Below are 14,172 nucleotides of genomic sequence, written 5' to 3' on the forward strand. Positions count from 1 at the left end.
GTTAAGAGGTCAGGTGTCCTGATGTTTTCCTTTGTGTTCCCAGCAGATCTGTGAACAGCAGCTTCCTCTGGCAGGGGGTGGGAACTGTGCCATTCTCAACCATCTTAATGCTTTAGAAGCTCACACTATAGCAGGCTGTACTCACAGGGAGAAGGCCAAAGTTAGTTCCCCTAGTAAATCTGTCCCTTGATACCCTTCCTGAATTGAGAGCAATTTTCCTTCTGTTGATATGGTAAGAGTTTTCTGTCTTGGTTAAATTGGTTTTGCTTCCTTTGTCCAGTTACAACTTTGTACAGCCCTGTGTATATAGCGAAGCTACAGATTTTTGGCAGTGGGGTGAAAAAAAATCCTGCTGAGTTCTTCCATGCTACTTTGCCCATCCCAGATCAGGCTTATCTGTGTTCTTTTCTAGCTTAGCTAGTTAAGGTTATAGAGGTAGCAGTGACTGTGTAAACATCTACAGGCAATGAATGTAGAAATAAAGTGGTTTGCAGTAACAAAATAGTGTACATGATGGAAATTCTATTTTTTCTAAACAATAGGTGCTTTTTTGGTCTGCAGAAGGCAGCAAAAAGCAGGGTGAAGTGCTGGAAGAAACTATCCGTCATAGGGATAGCAAGTGAGGGATTGTAGCTAGGGAAACCAGCGTCCTTCCAGAATGACACAGGCTTAATGCTTTGTTAATCTGTAACCATGGTGGTTACAGTGCCTCTGAGTGAAACTTTTTGATGGTTTAATGAAAGCTTGGAATAAAAAGAATACTGTGCAGGTATGCTGAGAGTCCTGAAGAAAGAGGGTGGAGAGAAGTTACTGCTGCAGATATGCTGGTGTAAGGTCTAAAGTTCAGATTTTACATGCCCCAGATCACAATTTTGTGAGACAGTAACTGCTATGCAGCAAGCAGTATTGAAGATGACTTTATACCTCTTCAATCTGTCTTCCCTCTGATTAGACTTTACAGGTTTCTTCTTAAAGACAAGCATAGAATTACAACATACAGGAGCATCTTTACAGTTACTGCTGCATGTTTAACTGTGACAGTCTCAGTATGTTCATGTATGTATAGCTCATACTGGAAGAGTCCTCTACAAAATCTCACAGCTGTCCCTTTCTGCTAGAAAGAAACAAAGTTAGGTGTCAGTCTGTCCTGTATGTCCTGTCAGATTATGTCTTTCTGAAATAGATCATCTTTCAAAAATGTAGTACTACTAGTAAGTAGTAATAACTGGAGTAGTCTGCTACAAGGTGGAGGAGAGAAACTTTTGGAGGAAAACTTTCTGCCGCTTACTGTTGGAGTGTAATTAAATAACTTTCCATCACAGAAGAGGCGGTATGTGATTAGGGTCACATTGAAAGAAGTGTGACCAGCAGGTTGAGGGCGATGATTCTCCCCTCTACTCTGTTGTTGTGAGACCCCACCTGTAGTACTGTGTTCAGCTTTGGGGCCTCCAACATAAGAAGGACATGGAGTGAGTCCAGAGGAGGGCCATGGAGTTGATCAGAGGGCTGGAGCACCTCTCGTATGAAGACAGGCTGAGAGAGTTGGGGTTGTTCAGCCTGGAGAAGAGAAGGATCCAGGGAGACCTTACTGCAGCCTTCCAGTACCTAAAGGGGACCTGCAGGAAAGATGGGGAGGGACTTTTTACAAGGGCATGTAGTGATAGGACAAGGGGTAATGGCTTTAAACTAAAAGAGGGTCAATTTAGATTAGCTGTAAGGAAGAATTTCTTCCCTGTGAGGGTGGTGAGGCACTGGAATAGGTTGCCCAGAGAAGTTGTGGATGCCCCATCCCTGGCAGTGTTCAAGGCCAGGTTGGATGGGGCTTTGAGCAACCTGGTCTGGTGGAAGGTGTCCCTGCCCATGGCAGGGGGGTTGGAACTAGGTGGTGTTTAAGGTCCCTTCCAACCCAAACCATTCTATGATCATGTGTGAGACAGATGGAAGGTGGCAGAAGTGATCATCCCATCCTTAGGGCAGGTGATCATGCTGAAAGGAGAACTTCCACCTGGAAGATGGGTCTGGTGGGACAAGAGAAGTACAGCAAGGAGCTGTGAACTTTCAGTGCAAGGGACAAGACTGTAGGAGACTACTGAGAGGAGCAGGGAGCAGATGCCTGTTAGGCTCTGTGTGACTAAAAGAGGGTATTCCCAAAAAGCAGAGATGACCGTGCAGACTACTGCTTATGGCTTTCATGATTGCGGTGTGTAACAAAACTTGGAGATGGGCAGCCCTCTCCATTTTCTCCCCCTACTTCTCACCCACAAACAATGGTCAGAAATACATTTGTCTGTCAGTCTTATTTATGCTGGTCATCTAATTAGTTTGGATTTTCTCTTTCAAACTAGAAATCTTTAATGTTTTAATCAAATCTGGTTTTCAGTATGGAATTGTTTTAATCACTCTGACTTTGTTGTAAGGAAAAGGTCTAGATTAGATGGATCTACTTCAGAGCTCTAGCTAACTTCAGGTCCCGTCACTTCTACTTAAACTTGTAAGTCAGTTAGAACTGAATAGTATGAAAAACACATGAAAATTCCTTTTATACTTAAAGCAGCTTACAGCTCAACAGTAATACAGGCATCACTGCAATACAAGAGTTTATGCTGGAATGGCATTAACCAGGCTTACAGAAGTTCTGAGATCATCTAAGTGTGGAAAAAGGGCCCTAGGGGAGTGTGTATGTCTCCTATTATTGTTACCCCTAATTGACTTTATTTTTAACACAAACATAAGTCATATAAGAAGACTTTCACTTTGCTTTTTTTTTTTAAATCAAACATTCATGTGTTAGGAAGTGTTGGAATTAGAAATACCTATGCCTTTTCTTGTAGTAAGATGTTCATAGGCAACTTCAATTTGGGCGTTGGAGCACTTAGCTTTTTGCTGTTTCTAGCATTCTTAGCTTCATGGGCATGTAACCTTTTAACACTTTTCACAAGGTAAACTAAAGAAAAAAATCTGGAAGAGCTGTACTGACTGCTTGGAAAAGCAGCATAATTGGAACCATTAGCACTGAGCTCTGCTGCCCAAGTAAACTGTCAGGCATTATTCATTATAATCCAGCACAGTCAGCAGAAAGTGAAGGCAAGCGTTCTGCAGATATTTCTCCACACAAAAGATGTGAAACTTGGTGATCTTGATTTCTTTTCTAAAATGTAGACGGAATGGGCTTCAACAAACATTGATTCTTTTGGTTACTTCCTTCCAGACCTGATATTTTTGTGTCACATGCAGGTTTTAAACTAGGATCTTCCCTGCCCTTGGCTTTGTCTTTCTTCTCTGTGCCTTCCCAGTCTTCACTCCTGAACTGAGCATTCAGCCTTCTTGCCTAGCAATTAGAATTATTCCCAGCAGACCTCTGGATTCTCTTCCTGTGATCGTGCTGTGGAAAAAAATCCATCCTTTCTCCTCTATTTTGCCCAGATGTGCATCTGATTTTAGTATTTGCACTATTCCACTGTTTCCCCTCCCCCTTTGCAAAAGAGGAAAACCAAGAAACAACTGCTGCTGTCTCACCTGGTCTTCATCACCAGCTTGCTCCTTATTGTCTTTTGTTTCCTCTTCCATCTTCTTTCTCACTCTTCATCTTCCTCTTGGCATCATCAATATCTGTTCCATCATCAAGATGAATGACTCCCTGCCCAATTTGCTTAAAGCTGCCAGAAATCTTTTGATGCCCTCTTCTCTTCACAGAAAGGTGTTTGCAAATATCTTTGTTTTCTTACATTGAAGAGTGGAGGAATAGTTGGTAAGCCAGTTATGTCACAACAGGCTAGAAGGCAACTCCTGTTTCTTCAGAGCAGAATTCAGTACTTTAGTGTTTGATTTAAATGATAGATTATTTTTCTGTCCAATAAAAGAGTCGAGAACCCAGAATCTCTGTAATAAAGGGGGGGTTCTAAATGCCCAGTTCTGTCCTTGACTGGAAATTTTAACTTTGTACAAAGCATGTTTTAAATTAGTGTATATGTTAACAAAGGATCTTCAAATACATATTTGAAATTTTTATTGTTTTTTTTAATATTCATAACTGGTCCACATCTCTTCCACCTGCTCCCTGCCATTTCCGTGTAATTATGAAAGACAAAACATAATAAATAGAGAAAAACACATTTATAAAACTGCCTAAGATTGTTGGAAGATGGTTCCTATGTTAGGAGTTTGCTAGAACTTTGAATGTTCTTGCACAACACTTGTGTTTGCTGTGGGGATTCAAAAGCCTTGCTTGTGCCAGTAACATTGCACGGCCCATTCCAGTGCAGAGCTTGAAACTCAAACATTCTTATCAGTAGACCATTACAACAATCTCTGGCAAGGTCTTGACTTGAGCCATCTGGTGCTCTTCCAAAACATTTCCAGGCATGGCTTGGGAGTTAGTTGGTGACTTTTCCCAATTAATTGTTTGGATGTGTCCACATTATTTTGGATGCCACATGAGACCAAATGTAGGCTAGTTGGCTTTATAGGCAATGGAACCAGCACTGTCGCTGTTAAACTTGCTAATATTGGTGAAACTTTCCCTGCTTTCTGAGGATGGTTGTGGGTGAAATTATCTGCACTTCCAATGAAGAAGTGTCTAGGGTTTCCTTTGGCCTGTTAATGTATATGAAAAATTTCATGCTAATTTAATGATACGAGGTAAAATTGATAGTGATTTTAGTGATCAGTTACTGTATGACGAGTAAATTGTCAAAATAGAAGCATGGAGGTCAGTAACCTGTTGCAATGCTCTGATGTTTGGAGAACTGCCAGCTGGTGGTACTGTTATTACATACAGGCTTCCCCCCCCCCCCGCTTCCTGGTGTTGAAAGCACCCACTGAACGCACAGCAAGTATTTTGTGCTATTATAATTATGCTGTGAGGGGTAAAAAGACTCTGTGAAAGAGTCTGGTCACTGTCCTGGAGGTATCGATTATCTTGAAGTATAGTTCTGCCACCCTGTGGCTACTGAAGGTCATTCTTAGAAGGTGCATGTTAGCTACCGGTACTCACAGCGCTTTTCTTTTAAACTTAATGAATGGTATTTTGTGGAGAAAGTTGAAGGCCTATTGTAGGTCCCATAGAAATGTATAAACTCTTTATGCTTTCACTGAAAGATGTAAATAGTCATTCACTGAAAATGCCATTAGTTAATAAATTTCATGATGGTGTAGTTTGTAGACGCATGACTGGTCACCTCAGTTATGCAAGGCTGTCCACTATCCAGCAATCACTTATGCTTTTCTTAGTATTTTTAGGAGGTTTTAAGCAGAAAATGTGATCATTTATGTTTCAGTCATAGGTATAAAATCTGTAAGTTCATGGAGACTAATTGCCAAGATTGTAGACTATCTACAGTACTGTGTACTCCTGTCTGGTGTAAATACTCCATATGCAGGTTTGAAGTGGTTTCAGAAACATACCCATGTATTTTTGACTCTTACTACTCTAGAAAAGAATTATTGTTGTGTTCAGTTAAAGCACCTTGATGGCTGTGACAGTTAGAAATCCAAGGCTTATCTGAGTGAGGCCCTGATGAAGTTGACAGCATTTTAGAGCATGCCTCACTCTTGTGTGTCCATTTCAGTCTTTGTTTCTAGAGTTATCAGGAGAAATAATTATGATCTCTCTAGTTAAATTTCTGTTGCTCTCCACTATAAAGCATTCTGACCTCATTTAGAGAAGCCTTTCACTTTTTGCAACAAATATGTCAGATTTCCCAGAAGAAAAATGCTTAGGTTTAAAGAACAGGGTTTTTTTTTATTACTGTTTTTTATCCAATGAAAATGCAAAAGAAATTCCAAATGGAAGTTCAATTGCAAACTACTTAAGTCACCCTGCCTTTTCTTTTCTTGAGCTCTACAGGAAAAATCTTGAAAGCATACTTTGGCAAAGTAACTGAAGATTTAGGTTCATGCCAGCAGCAGTATGCCTTAAAACTAAAATGCCAGAGAGCTTTCACCCTGTCCCTCTGTAATGACTGTGGCCTCAATGTACGGTTTAGATACTTCACTTGGAGAGTGCTTTGCATATTTATTGACCAAGTTTCAGAACGATGAGAAAATAAGTTCATAGAATCATGGAATAGTTTGGGTTGGAAGAGACCTTTAAAGACCATCTAGTTCAATCCCCTGCAATGAGCAGGGACATCTTGAACTAGATCAGGATCAAGCTGTAATATTGTTCTCCCAGCCATTCTCTAACAACCACACATGGGTCTGCTGTAAGGAATGGCCTTCTCCTTTTGCCAGGTGAGTAATTATTATTGTAGCTTAAATGATAGCAACAGTGAGTGGCTCTGAAAGCTAAGCTGATATTACACAATGGTATGTTGTTGTATAAAACTGATCTTTTTTCAAATGAAAAACATTAAACAATATACACACATTCTAGAAACAAATGTGTTCTTGAAAGACATCAAACTCCAAATGCGTGTTTTTCAGTAAAACTGCAGACTTTTTCCTTTCATGGGTAGAATGTTACTGCGTTGAGTTCTATGTTTGCATGTGGTTTTACCAGTAGAATGCAACAACCTCTTGCTTAAGTGGTAGTGTAGGTAAAATATGCCTTAAGTTACACAGATGACCATAAACTTGGCACTTTTTTTTCTGAAGAGGCATTCAGATAATCTTCTGAATACTGATATATTCAGATACATAGAAGATATAAAGCCACAAAAAGGATATGAAGACATAAAGATGTGATTCTGTTCATACATCCTGTGGTTTCATTTTATATTTCTGTGGTTTAAGATCTTAATGATTTATCAAGTCAGATGGTAATTTGGTACTGATAGAAAATAAACTTCATTATTCTAACTGACTATAGCTGTTGGCCTGAAGATAGCAATGACCTTTGCAGTCTCACAAGAAAATAGTTTGCAACTAATCAGAAGAGTGTAACAGGTTGATTTTTCTTACTGTGTTTTTACTTTATTATTGATTTTGCTGAATGTTTTCTTGCATTGTTTTGACTGAATCCTGGTTTTCCAAACAAATCCAGGTTTTAAATTTTTTACTCCCTTTGGTATTGTAGTTTTCATTTATTCTAAGATTTATTTTTTTTTCCTATGAATGCTTTCTCTTGAAAGTCACTGTATTGAGGCACTAAATTAGATGAGAAACTTGTAGTTGAGCTGAGTTACGGTTTCACTGACAACATTGGGCAGTGGCAGAATTTTCCTCACAGTTGTGGTGTTCTTGAACATTTTTGTGTGGAATGAGAAAAATCTTTCAGTTCTCAAAGATCTTGACAAAAAAGGGATAAAGTAGTGTCTCCCAGGAAAGTGGGAGAAGTGTGTTAATATACTCAGAAGAGCAAGTTTGCAATCAAACTTTTTTTTTAGCTGTTTCCAAGTGTTTGCCTTTTGACAAATTAATTTGGCAGACCTCTGATAAAAAGTAGAAGGTAATGCTGTCCTTCATTTTCTGTGAGTAGTAAGCTCGTAGAGTCTTGTTTCTGAAGAGACTCTTACTCTGAGAGAAGGTGAAGTACAGCTTGAAAGGATGATTTATTCTAACTTACTAAAACCGGAGTACTTTAAAGACAAAACCAGAAGCTCCTACGAATAAGGATCTAAACTAGGACAGAAATTGCCATGGGTAAATCTTAATGGTCTTGCTCTGTGTCCGTGACAGCCTCCTTCAGGATGTGCTATGAAGTCATTCTGGAAGGAAGTGGATTATATTGTACTTCTGATAGTTTTTAAATGTTGCATCTTGTTTTTAAATAAAGACCAAATTTAAACCAGATATCTGAAGTTGTCAAAGGGAAAACAACATTTCACAGAGTTCAAATGCTTTATCTTCATGATATATCTAGTTGGTTCAAAAGTTTGCTTTTCTACAGGAAAGAGTAATGTGATGCTCATGATCCAAAAATACCCAAGACACAGTACATTAAATGATCCGCATATCATTTAAATAAGCAGCCAAAGTAGTGTACCTTTGTTTTGACTATTCTATTAAAATATATTTTTTTCTTTTATACTTGATATATGATGTTGAAATGTCATCTGTCAGTTGTCCTGGCTGTTACACTAGTTAATGATTTGCCATACAACCCTGTTTTCAATAATTTATTTTGTTGGACACTTCAGCTGTTCAGGATGTAGTTTTCTATGCCAGGTGCCTGTTCCAGGCTGAAGTTTTAGAAGTTGCTGTTTTTGAGAATGAGATGGAGGAAGACTACATTTCACCTAGTAAAACACATAACTGTATCTGAACTGAATGGCTATTACTCCTTCTGTGGTTTGGAGTAAGGACCCGAGATCTACAAGGAATTCTCAAGAGTGTTCCCTGTATTGTCTTCAAGAAAATCCAGCTAAACAAAGTTATCAGCTTCCAAAATTCAAAACTCTTTCGTGGTTTGTCTTGGTCCTTCCACTGCTGTGGTGCAGGTGACAGCACTTCCAGAAAGGTAGATGTCACTGTGCCTCTGTGGCAAGTAGGAACTGTAGTTTTGTCTGTAGAATGAAGAATTGTAATTCGGGAGAATAGGAAAAGGATTAATGGTCCTTTCCCGCAGGTTGCTTGTTTGTTATCTGGGGAATGACTAAAGGCTTAATTTTGCCTTCACATATCCATTGCAGAGTCTCCCTGAAATACGTGTAGTGGCTTTCAGAGTAAAACTACCAGTCAGTGTAAGATTAAGGGGCAAAATTTAAGAACAAATTAATATAAGCAAAAACCTGGACTATTTGTACTTTTGTTTGTGTAATTAGTAACACTACAAAAGGGTGTTTGTGGTATTTCAGTATTGATGTCAGTAGAAGCCTCTGAATAGCACCTGGAATAGGGCATTGTTTTAATTGGAAAGCGGAAAACTTCCCTTGTATTAAAGATAACCGCAGTGGCACACTGGCAACCAGCAGAAATGGAAAAGTTCTGTCACCTTATTTAGGTACTGAGAGATCAGTGTGACTTCTGTGATGGTTTGACAATTTTGGGGAATAATTATCTGTTACAACATCCTTTATCCTTTTTGTTACAAAAGCAACTTTCAGTAGTCATTAAGCAGCGTAGGTTAATTTATATGGTCACTTTAATATTTTATCTTTTATAAACTCTATAGATATTTTAAAATCTGATCATACTGTTTGTATTTACCAGAAAGTTTGTTTATATTCAGGTTGAGAGTGGTACTTGGTCATAGCACTGATGAGTCAATCAAGAATGTTGCTCTGGGGAGAGTAGGAGCTGCCTTTTGGAGTATACAGTAAACCTCTCCTCTCTCCTACACCAAATTGTGTCCTCATGAAAAATTGTCAAAGCATGAGTATGGCAAACCTCTTATATCCTAGATAGGCCTGTGAGATTACACTGTGAGAGGTGCAAGATTTTTATAGCTGTATGATATTCAGGGAGGTAAGTAAACACCAATAGATGCTTCTGGCCTACTCTTCAAATGGAGGGATTTTTGGGAAGATATTTCCCTCACCACACTTCCACCATGTTGAAATAATATGTGTTCCTGAGTTTGCAGAAAGGAGACACACCTCAAGGGCAGTAGATACAGGAAGTTTAGATGGTTGGGTGCGCATTTCTAGAAAAGACTGGAGGAAAGGCCACTTTCAGGCTATACTAAATCTAGCTAATAAAATTTCACATTCACTTAATCTATACGGTATGTCTTTCTGCAATAGAAGAATTGAAGAAAGTTGCTTTTGAATTACACATCCTGAAAGTATTGATCTTCAAGGCTGAGGCTGTGCGTGCTTTGAATTTTAATGTTCCTCTCCTTTCTTTCTTTATAGCTGCAATGCATGCTGCTTTCTCTACAGGACTCTAAGCTTTGATATTCAGAAGAGCAGAACTGAAGGATGCCCTCTGAAAGGTGCCTAAGGTATATAGTACTTGTGTTAGCCTGTATGAAGTCATTCACTTTTAGGATGTTGTTTACCAAAGCATCAGTCAACAGATAGTAGAAAAGTAAAATTAATATTTTTGTTCACTAGTAATTCATATTATTTAGTACATATCCATGTTGTAATCTGCAAAATATTGCTTTCTTGTTGCCACTTATCTCTAGCAAAGAGAGGCATGCCTGGAATTGATTTGGGTCCCACAGTCTCTTCATATGTTTTCTTGTTTCTGTCTTTGTCTATACTTGGGATTTTTGATTGTGGAAGCAACTGGTATTTTACATTCATGCATTTGAATTGATGGCTCGTGATCATTTTTGGTGTGTGTAGTGTTCCACTCTTCAGGACATGTATTACTCTTCCAGTTCTTTGAAATGTCTTCAGAGCATTCTCTCCAAACTCATCTTCCTGCCTTCCAGAATCTCCCATTCTGTCTCCTTCCCTCTTACAGAGTCTTAATCATCTATATGTACTTGCCAGTTCAGCCTTTCTCATTTATTTGTATTGCCCATTGTTTCATCAGAGAATTTGATATTTAGTTAGCTTCTGGGAGCACTTTCAGGCAGAACACTCAGCAGAATTTATTAATCCAGTTGCTTTTCTGCAGAACCTTGCACTAGTCTGATATACTGGTAGCTCTTCTGTTTGCAGAGTAGTTAGCACTGGGAGCTCAAGAGATCTACCTGATAGTACTGGGGCATTTTATCATTCCAGTTCTGTTCCCCTTTCCCTGCCATGCTTCTGCAGCAGAAGAGAATCAGGGATTCCTTGCATTTTATAGCTGTTGAGTATATCAACTGACAATAATCACTACAAAATGGCCATGTTATGTTTAATGAATCAGTTCTTTTTCATTCATAAATTCCAGTTAAATTGCCTTGCATGTGTATACATTCTTCACATGTTGTTATCACAAGTGTTATAGGCAATTGATTTTTCACTTTGGTCATTGAATTGAAAAAAGGATTATGACAGAGCTCAATTTTAAAACCACAGATGCCTGATTTTATATTTGTGTGTGTGTGTGTATATATATATATAAAAATGTATTTTTATGTATATATAAAAATAAAAATTTTCCCCACAAAATTTACCTTTGTACCTTGTCCCTCCGATCTATTTTCTGTTGAGTGAAATAGTCCCTTTCTTACGGCAAATCACCTCTGGATGATTGTGAGAAAAGCAAGAGGAACAGAGGGCTTGGTTCACAGCATTGGGAGGGAGGCTAATAAAAACAGAAATACAGAGAAACCATCACTAAGTATAAGTAGGTTATTATACTTGCACAGGTTATCTTCCAATTTTTTAATGTTCTCAGTTCCCTTAGGACCGCCCCCCCCGCCCCGAAACCCCAATGTTCTTCCAGGTCCTTAAGGGGGAAACCAGGGTGAGCAGACTGTATCCTGCAGTTCTCCAGGAGTCAGTACTGATGGTTAACCTTTGATTTCAGATTCTTTATTGCTGTTGATGAAGGCTGGAGAGAAAATATAGTTTTATTAGTTGGTTTGGTTTTTTTTTAATACAGCAGGTTGAACCTGTGGCATTGCCTGCCAACAATAATACATCTTGGTTTCATTTAGTCACTTTGCTGTGGAAATTATAGAAGGGAAATAATTATTAAAAAGAATTCACTTGTATTTTAACAGGTTACATTTCTTGGTAATTGTCACTTAGAAGGGGTTCCACAAACAGGATAGCTGAAGGAATAAGAATAATTTTAATGAATCATTTTGAAATGTATGTAGGGTATGTCAATGTGTGAAACCTGAACTATTAGAGAGGTGGTGAAGTTCAGATACACGTTATTCCTGTGTAACTCCACTTTGGCCATCCTTCTTCTAGAAGTAATGTCTTAGTTCTTGTCTTTTTAAAAGATTAAGTTAGATTAGAGCGAACAGTCTGCAAGGCAGGTCTGCATTATTTTACAGGCGCCCAAGGTGAAGGAGTGGGATAGGCAGTACAGAGAGTGTGTGTTGATGGGAAAAGAAAATACAGCAGCCATACAGCTGCTGCATAGCATGTGTATGGAGTGAATTACATGATTGTAGTGAAAAAACAATAGGTTATTTACCCCTTAATAAAAAAAAAATAATTATACCTTCACTTTGATTTACTCAGCAATGACTCTCTCTAAACTCACCTTCTATAAAGACCTAGCTTCTCGGGCAATATAAATTGGTATAGTCTCACAGATGTCAAATAAACTGCATTGTTTTGTGCCAAAGAGGATTTGCAGATTTGTTTGCTTTGTTTCTGTTTTCATCAGCAATTATATTGTCTCTTCCTTCTGCTGTGGAAAAGGGAGTTGTGATCAGACAATCTTAGGCTGATGACATGGGAATCTTGTATTCATGCAAGGAGATATTCAGAGGTGGTGGAAGGCCTCAGCATTTTAATAACAAGCAAACATACTCCCCCCCCGCCCTCCCCCAATACAAAACAAAAAAAACCCACAACACTTCATAAATGTGAATGACCTGAAATGGTCTGAAAACATTCAGTAATGCAGTATCAGACTTAAACAGGCCACCTGAGACCAATGAGTCTTCATTCTTTTTGGTAGGACTAGTTACATACATACATACGTACTCCTTTCCACTGATGCATCAGTTTGAGCCATTTCAAGTTTTCTGTTGCTCCACTGACATTTATTCTTCTCATTTAATTCTCGTATAATTCTGAATTAATCCTATGAGTCCAGCTAACTTCCAGTGCAGCAAAGGAAAATCAGAACAGTTAAGGTTTTTAAATTTGAGTATATAATCAGGTTTCATAATACTTTGTAATACTGAACTTTTCTTGTGATGTCTATACCATATAAAGGTTTTTGCCTGACAGGGTTTATGACTTTTTTTCTTGCCAAAAATTATCAAACAGTCTTGTCTTAAAAAAAAAAAAAAAAAAAAGATCTTCTATATTTCTAACAGAATCTGCTTGTTTCCTACATTTTTTTTGACAAAATCTTTCCCTTTTCCCCTCTCAGCGTTCAGGAAATGCTGACAGGTCAGAGGCTTTGTCAGTCCAGCTCCCATAACAATGCTGTCCTGGCAGCCCTGAACCAACAAAGAAGTGATGGCATACTTTGCGATATCACCCTTATTGCTGAAGAGCAGAAATTCCACGCACATAAAGCAGTCCTGGCAGCCTGCAGTGACTACTTCCGAGTAAGTTCAAGGATTTTTTTTTTCTTTTCTTATAATACTATTAAAAATTATCCTGGGGGCAACAGGAATGGTTATAGATATACTGAATAAGCTTTAAATTTGAGCCTATAGAAAATTCAGGATTATTGCACGTTCAGTAGAGTATAGAACTTTAAATATCCACATACATGTCATAGGAAAGAAATGTTAATAACTAAGTTTTTTATCATTTACGACAGTCTTCCCCACCCCCCCATCCCCCCCAGTAGAAATAGGCAGTACACATCTTTCTATGAATCTTTTGCCCCAGTAAAGTCAGAAAGTAGAAGATTTTTTTGTAGAACCCACACATTTGAGACAGGTGTGATTAGAGCACAGAGGGATGGAGAGAGGGAATCTGAATATTAAAAAATGCAATTGAAGTCAGCTTGAGAGTGGATTTTTGTAGGGCTGTAAATGGTTACTCTCAAAGAGGAGGCTGTAGTAATTTTTTAAGCATAATAAAACTTATTTTCAGAAACGAGTGTTTCTGAAATGTAAAGATTAAAATATTCTTTGGGAAATCTAATTCAGACACTCAGCATGGAAAATTGAACCCAGGTGCTAAAATTGGAGTAAGTGAAAAATTGAGTCTTCTAATAGGAAGAGCATTCTTCATGTGAAGCAATTCTACGAACCTTCATTATAATGTACCTGTTCCAAATGTTGGACTGACTGTCTATGGCTCTTTAGTTGATTGGTATTTTTAAGTGTGAGTCATCCTGTTGTTATTCAGAGACTAAAGCTGAAATTAATTTAAAGGTCTCTTTTGTCTAACAAAGTAAGTTTATTTAATATTTTGGCTGCACTGTAATTGTGGTGCTACGAACTTCTTTATGGTGACCTTTTTGTTTTGTTACAATAGTAATACAGAGTATGACAACTTTTCTATATCCTTAATTACCTGAGCAGTATTTTTCTCTTCCTGTCAACTCTGTCTCTCTCTTTTGGTTAGAATTGAGACTTAATTTATTCTGTGTTATTTAAGAAAAAATTGTTAACCTTGATGTTACTTTCACTGTGATGATGTTGAGCCAATTGATTGCTTGTTTTTTGAACTTGGCTGCATGCTTATGTGTTGTCCTACTGCAGACTTTGCACTGCCATAGCTGCTAATGTTGCTTTGTCATGGTGCTCTGGCCTGCTGT

The 14,172-nt window shown here is 38.3% G+C and overlaps 1 protein-coding gene across 5 annotated transcripts in view; it reads left to right on the top strand.

Moving 5' to 3' along the window:
* Nucleotides 1-9,800: 9,800 nt before the first annotated feature.
* KLHL32 (kelch-like family member 32) overlaps nt 9,801-14,172 on the top strand; it is a 96,776-nt gene continuing 92,404 nt past the window's right edge. For all 5 annotated transcript variants that reach the window (XM_010573346.1, XM_010573350.1, XM_010573347.1 and 2 more), the window contains exons 1-2: nt 9,801-9,823; nt 12,826-13,006. In XM_010573346.1, coding sequence (XP_010571648.1) covers nt 9,801-9,823; nt 12,826-13,006 — 204 coding nt within the window. The remainder of the gene's footprint in view (nt 9,824-12,825; nt 13,007-14,172) is intronic.

The sequence above is a fragment of the Haliaeetus leucocephalus genome, unplaced genomic scaffold (assembly GCF_000737465.1).
Source record: "Haliaeetus leucocephalus isolate CR32 unplaced genomic scaffold, Haliaeetus_leucocephalus-4.0 Scaffold384, whole genome shotgun sequence".
NCBI lineage: Eukaryota > Metazoa > Chordata > Aves > Accipitriformes > Accipitridae > Haliaeetus > Haliaeetus leucocephalus.